Source organism: Coregonus lavaretus, assembly GCF_964263955.1.
Source record: "Coregonus lavaretus genome assembly, chromosome: 16".
NCBI classification, from domain to species: Eukaryota; Metazoa; Chordata; class Actinopteri; order Salmoniformes; family Salmonidae; genus Coregonus; species Coregonus lavaretus.
The window spans coordinates 19968099-19991007 of record NC_140003.1 but is presented as its reverse complement, the minus strand read 5'-3'; the positions used below and the strand labels follow the sequence as shown (position 1 = coordinate 19991007).

The 22909-nt window shown below is 45.7% G+C and overlaps 1 protein-coding gene across 1 annotated transcript in view; it reads right to left on the bottom strand.

Moving 5' to 3' along the window:
* kif5c (kinesin family member 5C) overlaps positions 1 to 22909 on the bottom strand; it is a gene marked incomplete at its 3' end in the record, with an annotated part of 62065 nt that overhangs the window by 16085 nt on the left and 23071 nt on the right. Inside the window, exons 10-14 of the mRNA XM_084179461.1 lie at positions 20798 to 20946; positions 18495 to 18643; positions 10119 to 10297; positions 9540 to 9608; positions 6103 to 6309 (exon numbers count right to left, since the gene is read on the bottom strand). Coding sequence (XP_084035587.1) covers positions 6103 to 6309; positions 9540 to 9608; positions 10119 to 10297; positions 18495 to 18643; positions 20798 to 20946 — 753 coding nt within the window. The remainder of the gene's footprint in view (positions 1 to 6102; positions 6310 to 9539; positions 9609 to 10118; positions 10298 to 18494; positions 18644 to 20797; positions 20947 to 22909) is intronic.

The following is a 22909-nucleotide window of genomic DNA, read 5'->3' as shown; positions in this document are numbered from 1 at the left end:
TGATACCCGAGAAACTCATCATATCACTGTGTATGTATCTTTCAAATCTTGGAATGTTCTCAAACCATTACAGTCCATGATATCGGTAAGGGTATGGATTCCACATTTGGAACATTGGGGGGATGCAAAAGGCCGCCCTCCAGATAGCAAGGCATTATTGTGAAATATTGTATGGGAGTGTCACGGATTCTGCAGAGGCTGCCCCTCCTCCTTGCTCGGGCAGGCTTCGGCGTTCGTCGTCACCGGAATACTAGCTACTGCCGATCTATGTTCTATGTTTCTATGTTCTACCTGTTGTCGTCTGATTGTCACACACCTGTTTCCCATCATGTAATTACTCCTTCCCTATTTAACCCGGTGGCTCCCATTGTGTTTTGTGCGTGTTTGTTTTTCGTTTCGTGTGTCGTTTGGTGAGCGGGTTTGTTCCTCCCTGTGTGGAGATATTCTGTATTGGTTTCTTTACTTATCAGTAAAGTACGTTTTCATTGAGTTCTGTGTCCTGTGCCTGACTTCGACCCACCGCATTACACTGACACTCGTGACAGAAACACACACCAATATGGAGTCAGCAGGTACAGCCAGTCAGTCCGGATCGATGGAGGAACACGTCCAACGACAGGAGAGCATGATCCAGGCTCTCGGCACCGCTATGGAGAGAGTGGTAAATACTATGGACCGATAGGAGAGAGGTGGCTTTCCTACACCTCCTCCAACCACTCAACCACCCATACCACTGTCCACCCCTTCGCCACCTGGGTCCAGTGGGATTCGGCTCTCGCTCCCAAGGGCATATGACAGTACACCAGCCGGGTGTCAGGGTTTTCTTCTCCAGGTAGAGCTCTACCTGGCAACCATTCACCCGGCGCCCTCGGGACACGAGAGCGTGTCCGCCCTCATCTCCTGTCTGTCGGGGAAAGCGCTCGAGTGGGCCAACACCGAGTGGGGAGGAATTGACGCTACATCAGTCCGCTACGAGGATTTCACCCGGTATTCGATCATCCACCGGAGGGGAGAGCGGCGGGCGAGCGTCTGTTCCACCTAAGACAGGAGAGGAGGAGCGCCCAGGATTTTGCGCTGGAGTTCAGGACTCTGGCAGCCAGCGCAGGATGGAATGAGAGGGCCCTGATCGACCACTATCGATGCAGCCTAAGGGAGGACGTTCGTCGGGAACTGGCCTGCAGGGATACCAACTTCAACCTGGACCAACTGGTGGATATGTCCATCAGGCTGGATAACCTGTTGGAAACCCGCGGACGTTCTGATCGGGGCCCGTCCATTCCATCCCCCAGCACCTCCGACCCTACCCCCATGGAGCTCGGAGGTGCTGCGCTTATTGAGAGCAGGAGAGGGGCCGTCCCCTGTACCAACTGTGGCCGCAGAGGACACACTGTGGGTCGGTGCTGGGGAGGGTCCCCAGGGAGTCGAGGCAGTAGGCAGAGCACTGGTCGACCATCTCAGGTGAGTAAGCACCCGACTCACCCAGAGCTCCCTGTTGCTCATATGTGTATTGAGGTTGTTTTCCCAGAGTTTTCTCCTCATTCCCAGCATAAGGCGCTAGTAGATTCAGGCGCAGCTGGGAATTTTATTGATCGTCAGTATTCACTTAGTTTAGGGATTCCCACTGTTCGTGTTGATGTGCCCTTCCCTGTACATGCATTAGATAGTCGCCCGTTAGGGTCAGGCCTAATCAGGGAGGTCACCGCTCCACTCTTAATGAGGACGCAGGGGGTTCATGAGGAGAGGATTAGTCTCTATCTGATTGATTATCCTGCGTATCCTGTGGTGTTGGGACTTTCCTGGTTAACCACTCATGACCCCACTATTTCATGGCAACAGAGGGCTCTCAAGGGATGGTCCAGTCAGTGCTCAGGGAGGTGTGTAGGGGTTTCCTTAGGGGCTACTACGGTGGAGAGTCCAAACCAGGTCTCCACAATGCACATTCCCTCCGGGTATGCCGATTTGGCTCTCGCCTTCAGTAAAAAGAGGGCGACTAAATTACCACCCCATTGTCCGGGGGATTGTGCGATAAATCTCCAGGTGGGCGCTGCACTTCCCCGGAGTCACGTGTACCCTCTGTCACAGGAGGAGAAGTCAGCTATGGAAACATATGTCTCTGAGACAGGGATACATTCGGCCTTCCACTTCACCTGTTTCCTCTAGTTTCTTTTTCGTGAAGAAGAAGGATGGTGGGTTACGCCCGTGAATTGATTACCGTGGTCTTAATCAGATCACTGTCAAGTACAGCTATCCATTACCTCTGATAGCTTGTATGACGGTGTCAGTGCACGGGGTGCGCTTCTTCACAAAATTGGATCTCAGGAGCGCGTACAACCTGGTGCGTATCCGGGAGGGAGATGAGTGGAAGATGGCATTCAGTATCACCTCAGGACACTATGAGTACCTCGTCATGCCATATGGGTTGATGAATGATCCATCAGTCTTCCAATCCTTTGTCGATGAGATTTTCAGGGATCTGCACGGACAGGGTGTAGTGGTGTATATTGATGACATTCTCATATACTCCGCTAAACAGGCCGAGCATGTGTCCCTGGTGCGTAAAGTGCTTGGACGACTGTTGAAGCATGACCTGTATGCCAAGGCGGAGAAATGCCTGTTCTTTCAGGAGTCCATCTCCTTCCTAGGGTACCACATGTCCGCGTCTGGGGTGAGGATGGAGAGTGACTGCATTTCGGCCGTGCGTAATTGGTCGACTCCAACCACGGTGAAGGAGGCGCAGCGATTATTGGGGTTTGCCAATTACTACCGGAGGTTTATCCGGGGCTTTGGTCAGGTAGCGGCTCCCATTACCTCATTGCTGATGGGGGGACCGGTGCGTCTGCGGTGTTCAGCTGAGGCGGACAGGGCGTTCAGTCATCTGAAGAACCTGTTTACCTCGGCTCCAGTGCTGGCTCATCCGGATCCCTCCTTGGCTTTCACGGTTGAGGTGGACGCGTCGGAGGCTGGGATAGGTGCTGTACTTTCCCAGCGCTCGGGCACACCACCCAAGCTCCGCCCCTGTGCGTTCTTTTCGAAAAAGCTAAGCCCGGCAGAGCGCAACTATGATGTGGGGGACCGGGAGCTGTTGGCTGTGGTCCAAGCCCTGAAAGCGTGGAGACATTGGCTTGAGGGGGCTAAACACCCTTTTGTCATTTTGACTGACCACCGCAATCTGGAGTACATCCGGGCGGCGAGGAGATTAAACCCTCGCCAGGCAAGGTGGTCCATGTTTCTCACCCGTTTTGTTTTCACCCTTTCTTACAGGCCAGGTTCCCAGAACACTAAGGCAGATGTTCTGTCCCGACTGTATGACACGGAGGAGAGTTCCGTGGAACCCACTCCCATACTTCCGGCGTCGTGTCTGGCGGCACCGGTGGTGTGGGAGGTGGACGCGGACATCGAGCGGGCGTTGCGTAACGAACCCACTCCTCCCAAGTGTCCAGAGGGTCGTGTGTATGTCCCGCTGGAGGTCCGCGATCGTTTGATCTATTGGGCTCACACTCCTCTGGTCATCCTGGTATCGGTCGGACAGTGCATTGTCTTAGTGGGAAGTACTGGTGGCCCACCTTAGCTAAGGACGTGAGGGTTTATGTTTCCTCCTGCTCGGTGTGCGCCCAGTGTAAGGCTCCTAGACACCTGCCCAGAGGGAAATTGCAACCCCTACCCGTTCCACAACGACCGTGGTCCCACCTATCGGTGGATTTCGTGACGGATCTTCCCCCCTCACAAGGGAACACCATGATCCTGGTCGTTGTGGATCGGTTTTCTAAGTCCTGCTGCCTCATTCCTCTGCCCGGTCTCCCTACGGCCCTACAGACTGCTGAGGCCCTATTTACACATGTCTTCCGGCACTATGGGGTACCTGAGGATATAGTGTCTGATCAGGGTTCCCAGTTCACCTCGTGGGTCTGGATGGCGTTCATGGAACGTCTGGGAGTCTCGGTCAGCCTGACCTCAGGGTTTCACCACGAGAGTAACAGGCAGGTGGAGAGAGTCAACCAGGAGGTGGGTAGGTTTCTGAGGTCGTATTGCCAGGACCGGCGGGGGGAGTGGTCGGTTTTCCTCCCCTGGGCAGAGATGGCCCAAAACTCACTCCGCCACTCCTCCACTAACCTTACTCCATTCCAGTGTGTATTAGGTTCAGCTGGTTCTGGCACCTTGGCACCTTGGGGGTACTGTTGTCTGATTGTCACACACCTGTTTCCCATCATGTAATTACTCCTTCCCTATTTAACCCGGTGGCTCCCATTGTGTTTTGTGCGTGATTCTTTTTCGTTTTGTGTGTCGTTTGGTGAGCGGGTTTGTTCCTCCCTGTGTGGAGGTATTCTGTATTGTGTTTCTTTACTTATCAGTAAAGTAAGTTTTCATTGAGTTCTGTGTCCTGCGCCTGACTTCGACCCACCACATTACACTGACACTCGTGAAAGAGAGTATGGGCATGCCATTTTGATTCCCAGTCAGTTTTGCGCCAAATAGAACTGTTGTGAGCAATAATAGGACCAAAGTGTAGTTTACATTGTTTAATGGATATATCCGTGAAGACCACCTCTTCCAGGGCAATAGGAGACACCATATTTCTCTCTATACTCAGCCAGGGGGCAGAATAGTAATGTCTAAACCAATTTAGTTTGGGGCGAAATGCTAGTGCCTGGAAATACAATTTAATGTTTGGTACGGATAGTTCTCCTTCGTCTTTCCCTCTTTGTAAATTTGGGAATTTTATCAGGGATCGTTTACGTTGCCATATACATTTTTCAACCGCACTATGAATTGTATCCCAATAGCCAGAAGGGGGAGCCATGGGAAGCATTGAACTACAGAAATTCAGCCATGGCATTATATTAATTTTGACACTAGATATTCTGCCGGTTAAAGCAACTGGGATATTATTCCATCTACTGAGGTCAGATTGAATTGATTTGAATGTTCTATTAAAGTTTCTGGTAATGGTTTTATCTAAGGAAGGAAATATACAGTATCTACTCCCAAATATTTAAAATGGGAAACGAATGGGAGTCCATCAGGGTCTAGAGAGGCTGTAGGGCTGATTTGATTAGATACATTTTATAACTTGAGATGAAGCCAAATTGATCTATCATCTTCAATGTGTTTGGAAGCGATTGAGATACATTTTCTAGATATAGTAAAATATCGTCTGCGTATAATGAGATGAAGTGATCTGTAGATTTGAGGGAAAATTGGTGTTATTTCCTGACGATATATCATATCGTTTTAGCAACATCGCAATATAATTTTTGCACTAGTTGGCTGTACCTGCACCGAAACTCCAGTATTTTTCCTTCATAGCTTGTTCTCCAACTTTTTCGTTTGGTTTTTAGCACTTTTATTTCCATGACTGATCAAAACTCATTTTCTCATGGCTCTCTCTTGTCTCTCTGCAGCAGACATATGGTGAGCAATATGTTTAGAACACCGAATTGCAATAAAATCATAGTATTGAATCACAATACATATAGAATCGTGACAATCACAATGCATATCGTATCGGCACCTAAGTATCGTGATAATATCGTATCATGAGGTCACTGGCAATTCCCAGACCTAACGAACATGTCGATAATGCATTTTGTAAATAGCTGCATGCAGCCTACTCCCCTCCTGAAAAAAGAACATGAAATCACACTTATGCTTACTGAGGCATGGAATGCAATAGTTAGAACAGTTTTGTGTACAACATGAAGTTTGTAGGAAATCGTGCTTATGCTTAATAGCTTACTGAGCGAATGCAATAGTTTGAACAGTTTTGTGTACAACATGAAGTTTGTAGGCTACACCATTGACCAGACATTGGCAAGGAGGGGGTAGTGGCATCAGTGTGGCACTCCGCTACGTAAAAAAAACATTAGCCTGGGCAAATTGGGATACATAAACTCTGTATCCGTAGCCACTCCATTTAACATTTCAAAACGTTTGGAGTATCTTCATTCATTGTACAACTGTTGCATTTATTAGAATTGTTTTAAAAATCGTTTACCAATTTTGATGACCATTGCTACTGTAAAGGGTTAGTGTGAGCAGGGGGGAGGGATCTTCCTGGAATGAAACACAGCCCTGGAGACCAAGCTTCCTCCCAGTGTGACTCACGCTCTTCTGGTTGAGTTCCTCACTGAGCTGGTTGTTGGAGCGGTTCTTGTTCTCCACTTCCTGGCTCTTGTGGTCGTAGTTAACAGCCAGCTCCTCCAGGGCCTGCAGCACCTCCTTCACCTCCTCCTTGGCCGCCTCGTTCTCCCCCTGTAGCCTGGACAGGTCCTCCTGCAGCTTCTCATAGTCCTTACGGGCCGAAGCCAGCAGCTGGATGAACATGCAGATGAGATTAGTAAACACACACACACACACACACACAGACGAACACACACACAGGTTAACACATACAGGTACATGCATGCACAGACACATTCTGCTAAATTCAAACAAACAATAAGCTTCCAGCACAATGCTTAGACCCCCCAATATAACACTGGAATATCAGCATCTTATAGTCTCTGGCACAAGAAGAGGTATTATAAATCCACATTCCAAAATGAAAGCACTAATGTACTTTACAGGAGGTAGACAAGATGACAGAATGGCATTAAAGCAATTGTTTCTCTCAGCAGTTAGATTGTGCCCTGCTCCAGCTTTCAAACCCTTGACTATTTGCCAAGAGCGTAATGGATGTGTTACCATGGCAATGTCTTTCTTATTCAAATCACTTTCTATAATTCCTGCTTTAAAAACCATTAAGGAAAGAATACTTATATCTGATATAAGATATGACTGACATGAAATCACGCTTATGCTTACTGAGGCATGGAATGCAATAGTTAGAACAGTTTTGTGTACAACATGAAGTTTGTAGGAAATCGTGCTTATGCTTAATAGCTTACTGAGCGAATGCAATAGTTTGAACAGTTTTGTGTACAACATGAAGTTTGTAGGCTACACCAGTGACCAGACATTGGCAAGGAGGGGGTAGTGGCATCAGTGTGGCACTAGAATTGTTTTAAAAATCTTTTACCAATTTTGATGACCATTGTTACTGTAAAGGGTTAGTGTGAGCAGGGGGGAGGGATCTTCCTGGAATGAAACACAGCCCTGGAGACCAAGCTTCCTCCCAGTGTGACTCACGCTCTTCTGGTTGAGTTCCTCACTGAGCTGGTTGTTGGAGCTGCCTACTCTCGCTGAGTCCCTACTACTACAGAATTGGCATAGCGTGCGATGTGCGTGATGAAACAAAGCTCTACAGAATGTACACTGAGTATTCAAAACACTAACTCTTTCCATGACATAGACTGACCAGGTGAATCCAGGTGAAAGCTATGATCCCTTATTGAAGTCACTTGTTAAATCCACCTCAATCAGTGTAGATGAAGGGAGGAGATGGGTTAAATAAGGATTTTTAAGCTTTGAGACAATTGAGACATGGATTCTGTATGTGTGCCATTCAGATGGTGAATGGGCAAGACAAAATATTTAAGTGCCTTTAAACGGTGTATGGTAGTAGGTGCGCGCACTGGTTTTTGTCAAGAACTGCAACACTGCTTGGTTTTTCACGCTCAACAGTTTCCTGTGTGTATCAAGAATGGTCCACCACCCAAAGGACATCCAGCCAACTTGACACAAATGTGGGAAGCATTGGCGTCAACATGGGCCAGCATCCCTGTGGAACACTTTCGACACCTTGTAGAGTTCATGAATCGACGAATTGAGGCTGTTCTGAGGGTAAAATGGGGGGAGGGGTGGGGGTGGCAACTCAATATTAGGAAGGCATTCCTAATGGTTGGTATACTCAGTGTATATCTAATGCAGATCCATATGTCACCACTAGATGGCAATAAACACAAATTCAAGTTATGTACTCTGTTTATGAGTGTAAAAACATACTCCTTTGTTCATTGCACTAATTCAATTTGATGAATTCCTTCACTTTTATCAAGTTATACAATGTCAATCTATGAGACAGTCGTGGTCAAAAGTTTTGAGAATGACACAAATACTAATTTTCACAAAGTCTGCTGCCTCAGTTTTGCTGATGGCAATTTGCATATACTCCAGAATGTCATGAAGAGTGATCAGATGAATTGCAATGAATTGCAAAGTCCCTCTTTGCCATGAAAATTAACTTATTCCCCAACAAACTTTTCCACTGCATTTCAGCCCTGCCACAAAAGGACCAGCTGCCATCATGTCAGTGATTCTCTCGTTAACACAGGTGAGAGTGTTGACGAGGACAAGGCTGGAGATCACTCTGTCATGCTGATTGAGTTAGAATAACAGACTGGAAGCTTTAAAAGGAGGGTGGTGCTGAAATCATTGTTCTTCCTCTGTTAACCATGGTTACCTGCAAGGAAACACATGCCATCATCATTACTTTGCACAAAAAGGGCTTCACAGGCAAGGATATTGCTGCTAGTAAGATTGCACCTAAATCAACCATTTATCTGATCATCAAGAACTTCAAGGAGAGAGGTTCAATTGTTGTGAAGAAGGCCTCAGGGCGCCCAAGAAAGTCCAGTAAGCGCCAGGACCGTCTCCTAAAGCTGATTCAGCTGCACCACCAGTGCAGAGCTTGCTCAGGAATGGCAGCAGGCAGGTGTGAGTGCATCTGCACGCACAGTGAGGCGAATACTTTTGGAGGATGGCCTGGTGTCAAGAAGGGCAGCAAAGAAGCCACTTCTCTCCAGGAAAAACATCAGGGACAGACTGATATTCTGCAAAAGGTACAGGGATTGGACTGCTGAGGACTGGGGTAAAGTCATTTTCTCTGATGAATCCCCTTTCCGATTGTTTGGGGCAGCCGGAAAACACCTTGTCAAGACAAGGTGAGCGCTAACATCAATCCTGTGTCATGCCAACAGTAAAGCATCCTGAGACCATGTGTGGGGTTGCTTCTTAGCCAAGGGAGTGGGCTCACTCACATTTTTGCCTAAGAACACAGCCATGAATAAAGAATGGTACACATCCTCCGAGAGCAACTTCTCCCAACCATCCAAGAACAGTTTGGTGACGACCAATGCCTTTTCCAGCATGATGGAGCACCTTGCCATAAGGCAAAAGTGATAACTAAGTGGCTCGGGGAACAAAACATCGACATTTTGGGTCCATTGCCAGGAAACTCCCCAGACCTTAATCCCATTGAGAATTTGTGGTCGATCCTCAAGAGGCGGGTGGACAAACAAAAACCCACAAATTCTGACAAACTCCAAGCATTGATTATGCAAGAATGGGCTGCCATCAGTCAGGATGTGGCCCAGAAGTTAATTGACAGCATGCCAGGGCAGATTGCAGAGGTCTTGAAAAAGAAGGGTCAACACTGCAAATATTGACTCTTTGCATAAACTTAATGTAATTGTCAATAAAAGCCTTTGACACTTATGGAATGCTTGTAATTATACTTCAGTATACCATAGTAACATCTGACAAAAATATCTCATAACACTGAACCGCGAACTTTGTGAAGACCAATACTTGTGTCATTCTCAAAACATTTGACCACGACTGTAGATGACGGAGATATGTTGTATAGGGTTGGATAAACTCACCTCATCTTGATCGATCATCTGCTCTTTGAACTTCTCTGCCAACTGACTGTGTTGGTTGATCTCATCATCCTGAGATAGGAGGAAAGAAGAAAAATACAATACAGAAATGTTGCATTCACGTTGGGATTGACCAAGAGTCTGTACTCCACTTTTTGGGGGGGAGCTAGCTAATGCAGGGCTATGGCTGCTAGTGTGAGAGGGATTTGTGTGCACACCAATCTGTTTATTTTCCCAACAGTTAATTGACTTGAGCGTTATGACCTAAGGATAATCAATCTAATCACCCCTTATTAGGTAAATGTCTGGATCATCAAACCAGATTTACAAGAATTCCACAGAATTATGCATGTATGTGATTATATAGTATTTGCATATGATTAAAGCCATCGTGTGGTTCATAAAATCTACAAACTGTCCCACTTCAATTAACCACAGACATAGCCCCTTTCCAGTTATTCATGACCATGACCACTCATCACTCAGTGAGTCATCATGCTGCATTCATGTGCTCTCTGAATTATCGGAAACTGAGAACATCAAGACTGGGAATCCCCACCCCATCCTCTCTGGCCCACCCACCTTGTCATCCAGCTGCTGGTACAAGTCGGTGATGAGCCCCTCGTATCGGGTCTTCTCCTCGTCCAATAGCGGGACAGGGGGTGGGGCGATGGTGTCAATCATGGGCGTGGCCATGGCATCACCACTGTTGCTCTTTTTCTCCTTACTGCTCAGCTGTTCCTCCACTGGAACAGCCTCACCTGGGAGAGGGAGGGAGGGAGGGGGGAGAGAGGTAAGGGGGAGGGTGGCAGCAGAGGTTAGAGTGATGGACCTCAACCAAACATGTACAGTGCATTCGGAAGGTATTCAGACACCTTGACCTTTTCCACATTTTGTTACGTTACAGCCTCATTCTAAAATTGATAAAATAGTTTTTTCCCTCATCAATCTACACGTAATACCCCATAATGACAAAGCAATTTTTGCAAATATATTAAACATAAAACACTGAAATATTACATTTACATAAGTACATAAGCACCTTAGGCGGTGATTACAGCCTTGAGTCTTCTTGGGTATGATACTACAAGCTTGGCACACCTGTATTTGGGGAGTTTCTTCCATTCTTCTCTGCAGATCCTCGCAAGCTCTGTCAGGTTGGATGGGGAGTGTGGCTGCACAGCTATTTTCAGGTCTCTCCAGAGATGTTCGATCAGGTTCAAGTTCGGGCTCTGGCTGGGCCACTCAAGGACATTCAGAGACTTGTCCCGAAGCCACTCCTGCGTTGTCTTGGCTGTGTGCTTAGGGTCATTGTCCTGTTGGAAGGTGAACCTTCGCCCCAGTCTGACGTCCTGAGCGCTCTGGAGCAGGTTTTCATCAAGGATCTCTCTGTACTTTGCTCCGTTCATCTTTCCCCTCGTTCCTGACTAGTCTCCCAGTCCCTGCCGCTGAAAAACATCCCCACAGCATGATGCTGCCACCTCCAGATGTGACACTTGGCATTTAGGCCAATGAGTTACATTTTTGTTTCATCAGACCAGAGAATCTTGTTTCTCATGGTCTTGAGAGTACTTTAGGTGCCTTTTGGCAAACTCCAAGCGGGCTGTCATGTGCCTTTTACTGAGGAGTGGCTTCCTTCTGGCCACTCTACTATAAAGGCCTGATTGGTGTAGTGCTGCAGAGATGGTTGTCCTTCTGGAAGGTTCTCCCATCCCCACAGAGGAACTCTGGAGCTCTGTCAGAGTGACCATCGGGTTCTTGGTCACCTCCCTGACCAAGGCCCTTCTCCCCCGATTGCTCAGTTTGGCCAGGCGGCCAGCTCTAGGAAGAGTCTTGGTGGTTCCAAACTTCTTCCATTTAAGAATGATGGAGGCCCCAGTGTTCTTGGGGACTTTCAATGCTGCAGACATTTTTGGTACCCTTCCCCAGATCTGTGCCTCGACACAATCCTGTCTCGGCGCTCTATGGACAATTCCTTCAACCTCATGGCTTGGTTTTTGCTCTGACATGCACTGTCAACTGTGGGACCTTATATAGACAGACGTGTGCCTTTCCAAATCATGTCCAATCAATTGAATTTACCACAGGTGGACTCCAATCAAGTTGTAGAAACATCTCAAGGATGGTCAATTGAAACAGGATTCACCTGAGCTCAATTTCGAGTCTCATAGCAAAGGGTCTCAATACTTACGTAAATAAGGTATTTTTTAAATATTATTTTACATTTGCAAAAATGTCTAAAAACCTGTTTTTGATTTGTCATTATGGGGTATTGTGTGTAGATTGATGATGATTTATTTATTTACGTTCTGAATGCACTGTAAGTTGTTTGGTTATGGAGAGGGAAAGCATGGACAGCTTTGACAGATTTTAGCTCACTAAATGTGCCTATACATCCTTATCACATTCATAACATGAGAGTGAGGGAGAAACAAAACAAACTGTACAGAAATCGTCTTAGCTCAGAGGAGAATCATTTCTATTATCTCTGTGTAACTACTTTCGTTCCATCCCATAAACAGAACACAGCCCAACACAAACCCCTGACAGTGCCATTTCCACAGGAGACAGGGACATTGGGACATGTAGAATGTGACAGGTGATGAGGCTGATACCCGCTGGCAGACCCCAGGCAAGAGGCTTAGCCCCCGACCGTGCCGACCAGCCAAACACCAACACACCCAGAGATAATCCTCTCACAGCAGAAAGGGGGAAAGATGGATGAGTCTGTGTTGTGTAGCTCTCATGCAGACCTTGAGATAAGGCGGAAAAGCGAGGGATGGGGGCGGAGGTGGGAGGTAGAGTTATAAGCAGACAGAGCTCAGGGAGGGGGGTGGGGGGAACTTCTACTTCAGAGATCCAGAGTCAGAGAGCACTCTGCCATCTTCAAGGACCGTCTGGGCATTTGTAGCTGTGGCTAATCTACAATGCAGCGTCTGAATGTGTTATCTTATCTCTGAGAGAGAGTGGAAATACACTTTCAGTAAAGAAATGATGGGTAGCCGTGGCAACAGTCAGTCCGCACCGTCAGCTAATACAGTATACTGTGGTGGGCGCACTGCTAGAATATTGTGACATTACATCTCTCTCTATCCTCCACAATGGAGAACCCTGACCATACTGGTCTTCACATGCTGCATGAATATACAATGTACCCCATTTGGGAGTATCAACAATCTGTTGATGCCTTACAGCTTGCATTATTTTGCAATGCAAATAGGAGATATGTGTGCTTACTAATATTATTCACAATCTGCACAATCTCATGAATACAAAAGTACAAAGGGAGGCATATAAGCACAGCAGGTTGCTGCCTGAGTACTGATTGGAGGGCTGTGATCGTTGCAAACATAGTATCCAGAATGCATTTCATGATGAACATACTTTTGATGAAAACAGAATAAGTCTAAATAAGGCCATTACTTTGAGAGACAACATCCTCTATCCAGGTCACTCACTCAGAACATAGCCGAAACTAAGACGCCAAATTGCCTGCTGGCCAAAATCCTAACATCAACCGACCTATTTATTCTGACAAAGTTTTATTTTGAAAAAACAAAGCTTGCAAAGGGAGAACTAAGCAGTGAGTAAATGACAGAACTGGAAACAGAATGAGTGAACGGATGTGTGGTTTTGGAAAACATCCTCAGTCCCCATTCTACCCCATTAGAGAAGCATATTCTACACATACAGTGCATTCGGATAGTATTCAGACCCCTTTACTTTTTCCACATTTTGTTACAGCATTATTCTAAAATTGATTAAACTGTTTTTTCCCTCATCAATCTACACACAATACCCCATAATGAAAAAGCAAAAACAGGTTTTTAGAAATTCTAGCAAATGTATTTTAAAAAACTGACCCTTTACTAAAATCTAATCAAATCAAATTTTATTGGCCACATGCGCCGAATACAACAGGTGCAGACATTACAGTGAAATGCTTACTTACAGCCCTTAACCAACAGTGTATTTATTTTTTAATAAAAAAGTAAAATAAAACAACAACAAAAAAGTGTTGTGAAAAAAAGAGCAGAAGTAAAATAAAATAACAGTAGGGAGGCTATATATACAGGGGGGCACCGGCTAGTTGAGGTAGTTGGAGTAATATGTACATGTGGGTAGAGTTAAAGTGACTATGCATAAATAATTAACAGAGTAGCAGCAGCGTAAAAAGATGGGGTGGGGGGGCAATGCAAATAGTCCGGGTAGCCATGATTAGCTGTTCAGGAGTCTTATGGCCTTGGGGGTAGAAGCTGTTGAGAAGTCTTTTGGATCTAGACTTGGCACTCCGGTACCGCTTGCCGTGCGGTAGCAGAGAGAACAGTCTATGACTAGGGTGGCTGGAGTCTTTGACAATTTTGAGGGCCTTCCTCTGACACCGCCTGGTATAGAGGTCCTGGATGGCAGGAAGCTTGGCCCCAGTGATGTACTGAGCTGTACGTACTACCCTCTGTAGTGCCTTGCGGTCGGAGGCCGAGCAGTTGCCATACCAGGCGGTGATGCAAGCAGTCAGGATGCTCTCGATGGTGCAGCTGTATAACTTTTTGAGGATTTGAGGACCAATGCCAAATCTTTTCAGTCTCCTGAGGGGGAATAGGTATTGTCGTGCCCTCTTCACGACTGCCTTGGTGTGTTTGGACCATGATAGTTCGTTGGTGATGTGGACACCAAGGAACTTGAAGCTCTCAACCTGTTCCACTACAGCCCCGTCGATGAGAATGGGGGCGTGCTCAGTCCTCTTTTTTTTCCCTGTAGTCCACAATCATCTCCTTTGTCTTGGTCACGTTGAGGGAGAGGTTGTTATCCTGGCACCACACGGCCAGGTCTCTGACCTCCTCCCTATAGGCTGTCTCATCGTTGTCGGTGATCAGGCCTACAACTGTTGTGTCGTCGGCAAACTTAATGATGGTGTTGGAGTCGTGCCTGGCCATGCAGTCATGGGTGAACAGGGAGTACAGGAGGGGACTGAGCACGCACCCCTGAGGGGCCCCTGTGTAGAGGATCAGTGTGGCAGATGTGTTGTTACCTACCCTTACCACCTGGGGGGGCGGCCCGTCAGGAAGTCCAGGATCCAGTTGAAGAGGGAGGTATTTAGTCCCAGGATCCTTAGCTTAGTGATGAGCTTTGAGGGCACTATGGTGTTGAATGCTGAGCTGTAGTCAATGAATAACATTCTCACGTAGGTGTTCCTCTTGTCCAGGTGGGAAAGGGCAGTGTGGAGTGCAATAGAGATTGCATCATCTGTGGATCTGTTGGGGCGGTATGCAAATTGGAGTGGGTCTAGGGTTTCTGGGATAATGGTGTTGATGTCAGCCATGACCAGCCTTTCAAAGCACTTCATGGCTACAGACGTCAGTGCTACGGGTCGGTAGTCATTTAGGCAGGTTATCTTAGTGTCCTTGGGCACGGGGACTATGGTGGTCTGCTTGAAACATGTTGGAATTACAGACTCAGTCAGGGACATGTTGAAAATGTCAGTGAAGACACTTGCCAGTTGGTCAGCACATGCTCGGAGTACACGTCCTGGTAATCCGTCTGGCCCTGCGGCCTTGTGAATGTTGACCTGCTTAAAAGTCTTACTCACATTGGCTACGGAGAGCATGATCACATAGTTATCCGGAACAGCTGGTGCTCTCATGCATGCTTCAGTGTTGCTTGCCTCGAAGCGAGCATAGAAGTGGTTTAGCTCGTCTGGAAGTCTTGTGTCACTGGGCAGCTCGCGGCTGTGCTTCCCTTTGTAGTCTGTAATAGTTTTCAAGCCCTGCCACATCCGACGAGCGTCAGAGCCGGTGTAGTAGGATTTAATCTTAGTCCTGTATTGACTCTTTGCCTGTTTGATGGTTCGTCGGAGGGCATAGCAGGATTTCTTATAAGCGTCCGGGTTAGAGAGACGCTCCTTGAAAGCGGCAGCTCTACCCTTTAGCTCAGTGCGGATGTTGCCTGTAATCCATGGCTTCTGGTTGGGGTATGTACGTACAGTCATTGTGGGGACGACATCATCGATGCACTTATTGATGAAGCCAGTGACCGATGTGGTGTACTCCTCAATGCTATCTGAAGAATCCCGGAACATATTCCAGTCTGTGGTAGCAAAACAGTCCTGTAGCTTAGCATCTGCGTCATCTGACCACTTTTTATTAACCGAGTCACTGGTGCTTCCTACTTTAGTTTTTGCTTATAAGCAGGAATCAGGAGGATAGAGTTATGGTCACATTTGCCAAATGGAGGGCGAGGGAGAGCTTTGTATGTATCTCTGTGTGTGGAGTAAAGGTGGTCTAGAGTTTATTTTCCTCTGATTGCACATTTAACATTATAGAAATTAGGTAGAACGGATTTAAGTTTCCCTGCATTAAAGTCCGCCGGCAACTAGGAGCACTGCCTCTGGATGAGCGTTTTCCTGTTCACTTATGGCCTTATACAGCTCAATCAGTGCAATCTTAATGCCAGCATTGGTTTGTGGTGGTAAATAGACAGCTATGAAAAATATAGATGAAAACTCTCTTGGTAAATAGTGTGGTCTACAGCTTATCATAAGATACTCTACCTCAGGCGAGCAAAACCTTGAGACATCCTTATTATTTGATTTTGTGCACCAGCTGTTGTTTACAAATATACACAGACCGCCACCCCTTGTCTTACCGGAGTCAGCCGTTCTATCCTGCCGATGTAGCGTATAGCCCGCTAGCTGTATGTTGTCCATGTCGTCGTTCAGCCACGACTTGTTGAAACATAAGATATTACAGTTTTTAATGTCCCGTTGGTAGGATAACTGTAATCATAGGTCATCCAATTTATTCTCAAATGATTGAACATTGGCTAATAGGATTGATGGAAGAGGCAGTTTACTCGCTCGCCGTCGGATCCTTACAAGGCACCCCGACCTACGTCCACGATATCTCCGTCTCTTTCTCATGCAAATGACGGGGATTTGGGCCTTGTCGGGTGTCTGTAGGATATCCTTGGCGTCCGATTTGTTGAAGAAATATTTGTCCAATACGAGGTGAGTATTCGCAGTCCTGATATCCAGAAGCTCTTTTTGGTTATAAGAGACGATGGCAGAAACATTATTTGTAAGTCGCTCTGGATAAGAGCGTCTGCTAAATGACGTAAATGTAAATGTAAATTATGTACAGAATAAATTACAAATAACGCGTAAAAACACACATAATAGTACAATTGGTTAGAGGGCTGTAAAAAAAAGTACTCAGTACTTTGTTGACGCTACAAGCTTGGCACACCTGTATTTGGGGAGTTTCTTCCATTCTTCTCTGCAGATCCTCTCAAGCTCTGTCAGGTTGGATGGGGAGCTTCGCTGCACAGCTATTGTCAGGTCTCTCAAGGGACGTTCGATCGGGTTCACAGCCTCTCCTGTGTTGTCTTGGCTGTGTGCTTAGGGTCGTTGTGCTGTTGGAAGGTGAACCTTCGCCCAGTCTAAGGTCCTGAGCGCTCTGGAGCAGGTTTTTATAAAGGATCTCTCTGTACTTTGCTCCATTCATCTTTCCCTCGATCCTGACTAGTCTCCCAGTCCCTGCCACTGAAAAACATCCCCACAGCATGATGCTGCCACCACCATGCTTCACCGTAGGGAAGGTGCCAGGTTTCCTCCAGACGTGACGCTTGGCATTCAGGCCAAAGAGTTCAATCTTGGATTCATCAGACCAGAGAATCTTGTTTCTCATGGTCTGAGAGTCCTTTAGGTGCCTTTTGGCAAACTCCAAGCGGGCTGTCATGTGCCTTTTACTGAGGAGTGGCTTCCGTCTGGCCACTCTACCATAAAGGCCTGATTGGTGGATTGCTGCAGAGATGGTTGTCCTTCTGGAAGTTTTTTCCATCTACACAGAGGAACTCTGGAGCTCTGTCAGAGTGACCATCGGGTTTTTGGTCACCTCCCTGACCAAGGCCCTTCTCCCCCGATTGCTCAGTTTGGCCAGGCGGCCAGCTTTAGTAAGACTCTTTGTGGTTCCAAAACTCTTCCATTTAAGAATGATGGAGGCCACTCTGTTCTTGGGGATCTTCAATGCTGCAGAAATGTTTTGGTACCCTTCCCCAGATCTTTGCCTCAACACAATCCTGTCTCTGAGCTCTACGGACAATTACTTCGACCTCATGGCTTGGTTTTTACTCTGACATGCACTGTCAACTTTGGGACCTTATATAGACAGGTGTTTGCCTTTCCAAATCATGTCCAATCAATTGAATTCTCACTGGTGGACTCCAATCAAGTTGTAGAAATATTTCAAGGATGATCAATTGAAACAGGAAGCACCTGAGCTCAATTTTTAGACTAATAGCAAAGGGTCTGAACACCTATGAAAAATGTATGCACTCACTAACTGTAAGTCGCTCTGGATAAGAGCGTCTGCTAAATGACTAAAATGTAAAATGCAAACATTTCTAAAAACCTGTTTTCACATTGTCATTGTGTGTTGATTGATGAGGAAAACAATTAATTTAATTCATTTTAGAATAAGGCTGTAACGTAACAAAATGTGGAAAAAGGGAAGGGGTCTGAATACTTTCCGAATGCACTGTATGTGTTCAGTGACTCTACAATGTGAATAGGATGAACAAAACTCCTCTGAGTCATCCAGAGGTCTTCTATATGACTTTTATCAAAGCAATTTAATAAAAATCAAAACGGGGTTCAACATCCCCTACAACCCCATGAGCTCTGAATACAAGTTAAGTCCTTAGCTTCCATATTCCAGGAGTAGCTGGGAGATGTCTGCAAACATCTAAAGTCTCTCTGATGCTCCTGTAGTAGAGTAACTAGGAGCACAGTCAAATAAATGACAGTGGGTTTGTGTAAATGATCATACTGATTTCCATGTACTGTGTGTGCCTTGCATTCGAGATGCACTTATCAGGATTCTAGTCTGATTCGACCATAATTGCTACACAGCTCTCTCTCTTTCTCATTCTCTCTCTCACTCCTCTACTCTCTTTCTTTGTTACCTTTCCTCCAGCGTTTGAGCTCGGTCTCTAGCTTCTGGATTACGTATTTCAGGCCTTTAGTCTTCTCTTTCTCCTTCTCATACTTCTTCTTCCATTCCTCAGCTGTCAGCTCTTGGTTCACTGACACTGTGTTCTTAATGGTCTTCGCTCTGCAACATTAGAGAGAGAGAGAGAGAGAGAGAGAGAGAGAGAGAGGAGAGAGAGCGAGAGAGAGAGAGAGAGAGAGAGAGAGAGAGAGAAAGAGAGAGAGAGAGAGAGAGAGAGAGAGAGAGAGAGAGAGAGAGAGAGAGAGAGAGAGAGAGAATTCCATCAGGTTGGAATTGATGGATGGAAGTCCATTGGCAAGGGAATTGCTTATGAAAGAGGGCATATATTAGTATTATGCACAAATAGTGTATACAGTGGGGGAAAAAAGTATTTAGTCAGCCACCAATTGTGCAAGTTCTCCCACTTAAAAAGATGAGAGAGGCCTGTAATTTTCATCATAGGTACACGTCAACTATGACAGACAAATTGAGAATTTTTTCCCCAGAAAATCACATTGTAGGATTTTTTATGAATTTATTTGCAAATTATGGTGGAAAATAAGTATTTGGTCACCTACAAACAAGCAAGATTTCTGGCTCTCACAAACCTGTAACTTCTTCTTTAAGAGGCTCCTCTGTCCTCCACTCGTTACCTGTATTAATGGCACCTGTTTGAACTTGTTATCAGTATAAAAGACACCTGTCCACAACCTCAAACAGTCACACTCCAAACTCCACTATGGCCAAGACCAAAGAGCTGTCAAAGGACACCAGAAACAAAATTGTAGACCTGCACCAGGCTGGGAAGACTGAATCTGCAATAGGTAAGCAGCTTGGTTTGAAGAAATCAACTGTGGGAGCAATTATTAGGAAATGGAAGACATACAAGACCACTGATAATCTCCCTCGATCTGGGGCTTCACGCAAGATCTCACCCCGTGGGGTCAAAATGATCACAAGAACGGTGAGCAAAAATCCCAGAACCACACGGGGGGACCTAGTGAATGACCTGCAGAGAGCTGGGACCAAAGTAACAAAGCCTACCATCAGTAACACACTACGCCGCCAGGGACTCAAATCCTGCAGTGCAAGACGTGTCCCCCTGCTTAAGCCAGTACATGTCCAGGCCCGTCTGAAGTTTGCTAGAGTGCATTTGGATGATCCAGAAGAGGATTGGGAGAATGGCATATGGTCAGATGAAACCAAAATAGAACTTTTTGGTAAAAACTCAACTCGTCGTGTTTGGAGGACAAAGAATGCTGAGTTGCATCCAAAGAACACCATACCTACAGTGAAGCATGGGGGTGGAAACATCATGCTTTGGGGCTGTTTTTCTGCAAAGGGACCGGGACGACTGATCCGTGTAAAGGAAAGAATGAATGGGGCCATGTATCGTGAGATTTTGAGTGAAAACCTCCTTCCATCAGCAAGGGCATTGAAGATGAAACGTGGCTGGGTCTTTCAGCATGACAATGATCCCAAACACACCACCCGGGCAACGAAGGAGTGGCTTCGTAAGAAGCATTTCAAGGTCCTGGAGTGGCCTAGCCAGTCTCCAGATCTCAACCCCATAGAAAATCTTTGGAGGGAGTTGAAAGTCCGTGTTGCCCAGCGACAGTCCCAAAACATCACTGCTCTAGAGGAGATCTGCATGGAGGAATGGGCCAAAATACCAGCAACAGTGTGTGAAAACCTTGTGAAGACTTACAGAAAACGTTTGACCTGTGTCATTGCCAACAAAGGGTATATAACAAAGTATTGAGAAACTTTTGTTATTGACCAAATACTTATTTTCCACCATAATTTGCAAATAAATTCATAAAAAATCCTACAATGTGATTTTCTGGATTTTTTTTCCTCATTTTGTCTGTCATAGTTGACGTGTACCTATGATGAAAATTACAGGCCTCTCTCATCTTGTTAAGTGGGAGAACTTGCACAATTGGTGGCTGACTAAATACTTTTTTCCCCCACTGTATGTACTGAAGGTAAAAAGTTTGTCCATCCTTGAACTGTGTTTTTTCTGACACTGAACTACAACACTCCAGTAATCTACATTGATTTCTTTATCACCCTCGCTGTTGGCTGTCGGTTAAACAGCAGCATTACAACAAGGTCACAGCTGGTCTTCCTAGACTCATTAGAGATCTAATCTCTATTTTCACTACAACCCCATGAGGACACACATAATTACACACAAATAAATTCACACTTGCAGACTGACTAGAAGAGATACACTGGACACCCTCCTACAGTGTGTGTCGTATGAGTGCTAACCTCTGTCCAAACATGAGGGTGGATTTTGTCTCAGCCTCGTTGTAGACAGAGGGGGAGGCACAGATGATAATGGTGGTCCTACAGTTTCCCCCCAGAGAGTCCTGCAGGATACGGGTCATCTTACTGTCTCTGTAGGGCACATGGGTTTTCTATAGGAGGGGAAGAGAGGAGATCAAGAGAAGCTTTACAAATGAGACAACATCTGTAACCAAATGCTATTTTATAGAATTTTTTATATTCACGTCACATGCAAAAGGACATTTTAGTAAAATAGGAGAGACAGAGAGAGAGAGAGAGAGAGAGAGAGAGAGAGAGAGAGAGAGAGAGAGAGAGAGAGAGAGAGAGAGAGAGAGAGAGAGAGAGAGAGGAGAGAGAGAGAGAGAGAGTATGAGATAGAGAGAGAGAGCGAGAGAGGAGAGGAGATAGAGAGAGAGGAGAGAGGAGAGAGTGAGAGAGAGAGAAGGAGAAAGGAGAGAGAGAGAGAGAGAGAGAGAGAGAGAGAACTACAACAGTCAAACCAGAGAGCGGAGGTTTGTGTGTGTGTGTATGTGTGTGTGTGTGTGTGTGTGAGAGAGAGAGTTGTGGAGGTCTGTGGTCCGCTCACCAACAAAGAATTCACAAAATGGGACAAACACCAAATTGAGACTCTGCATGCAGAATTCTGCAAAAAGATCCTCTGTGTACAACGAAAAACACAAAATAATGCATGCAGAGCATAATTAGGCCGATACCCACTAATGATCAAAATCCAGAAAAGAGCGCGTTAAATTCTATAACCACTTAAAAGGAAGCGATTCCCAAACCTTCCATAACAAAGCCATCACCTACAGAGAGATAAACCTGAAGAAGAGTCCCCTAAGTAAGCTGGTCCTGGGGCTCTGTTCACAAACACAAACAGACCCCACAGAGCCCTGGGACAACAACAACAACACAATTAGACCCAACCAAATCACAAGAAAACAAAAAGAGAATTACTTAACACATTGAAAGAATTAACAAATAAACAGAGCAAACCTAGAATGTTATTTGGCCCTAAACAGAGAGTACACAGTGGCAGAATACCTGACCACTGTGACTGACCCAAACTTAAGGAAGCTTTGACTATGTACAGACTCAGTGAGCATAGTCCTTGGCTATTGAGAAAGGCCGCCGTAGGCAGACCTGGCTCTCAAGAGAAGGCAATCAATCAATCAATCAATTTTATTTTATATAGCCCTTCTTACATCAGCTAATATCTCGAAGTGCTGTACAGAAACCCAGCCTAAAACCCCAAACAGCTAGTAATGCAGGTGTAGAAGCAGGCTATGCGCACACTGCCCACAAAATGAGGTGGAAACTGAGCTGCACTTCCTGACCTCCTTCCAATGTATGACCATATTAGAGACACATATTTCCCTCAGATTACAGAGATCCACAAAGAATTAGAAAAACAAACCCAATTTTGATAAACTCCCTTATCTACTGGGTGAAATACCACAGTGTGCCATCACAGCAGCAAGATTTGTGACCTGTTGCCACAAGAAAAGGGCAACCATGAAGAACAAACACCATTGTAAATATATATTTATGTTTATTTATTTTCCCATTTGTACTTTTAACTATTTGCACATTGTTACAAACACTGTATATATACATAATATGACATTTGAAATGTCTTTATTCTTTTGGAACTTCTGAGTGTAATGTTTACTGTTAATATTTCTTGTTGATTTCACTTTTGTTTACTATCTACTTCACTTGCTTTGGCAATGTTAACATACATTTCCCATGCCAATAAAGCCCTTAAATTGAATTGAATTGAATTGAATTGAATTGAGAGAGAGAGAGAGGAGAGAGAGAGAGAGAGAGAGAGGAGAGAGAGAGAGAGGAGAGAGAGAGAGAGAGAGAGAGAGAGAGGAGAGAGAGAGAGAGAGAGGAGAGAGAGAGGAGAGAGAGAGAGAGAGAGAGAGAGAGAGAGAGAGAGAGAGAGAGAGAGAGAGAGAGAGAGAGAGAGAGAGAGAGAGAGAGAGAAAGAGAGAGAAGAAAGAAAGAAAGAAAGAAAGAAAGAAAGAAAGAAAAGAAAGAAAGAAAGAATGAAAGAGAGCGAGAACTACAACACAGTCGAACAGAGAG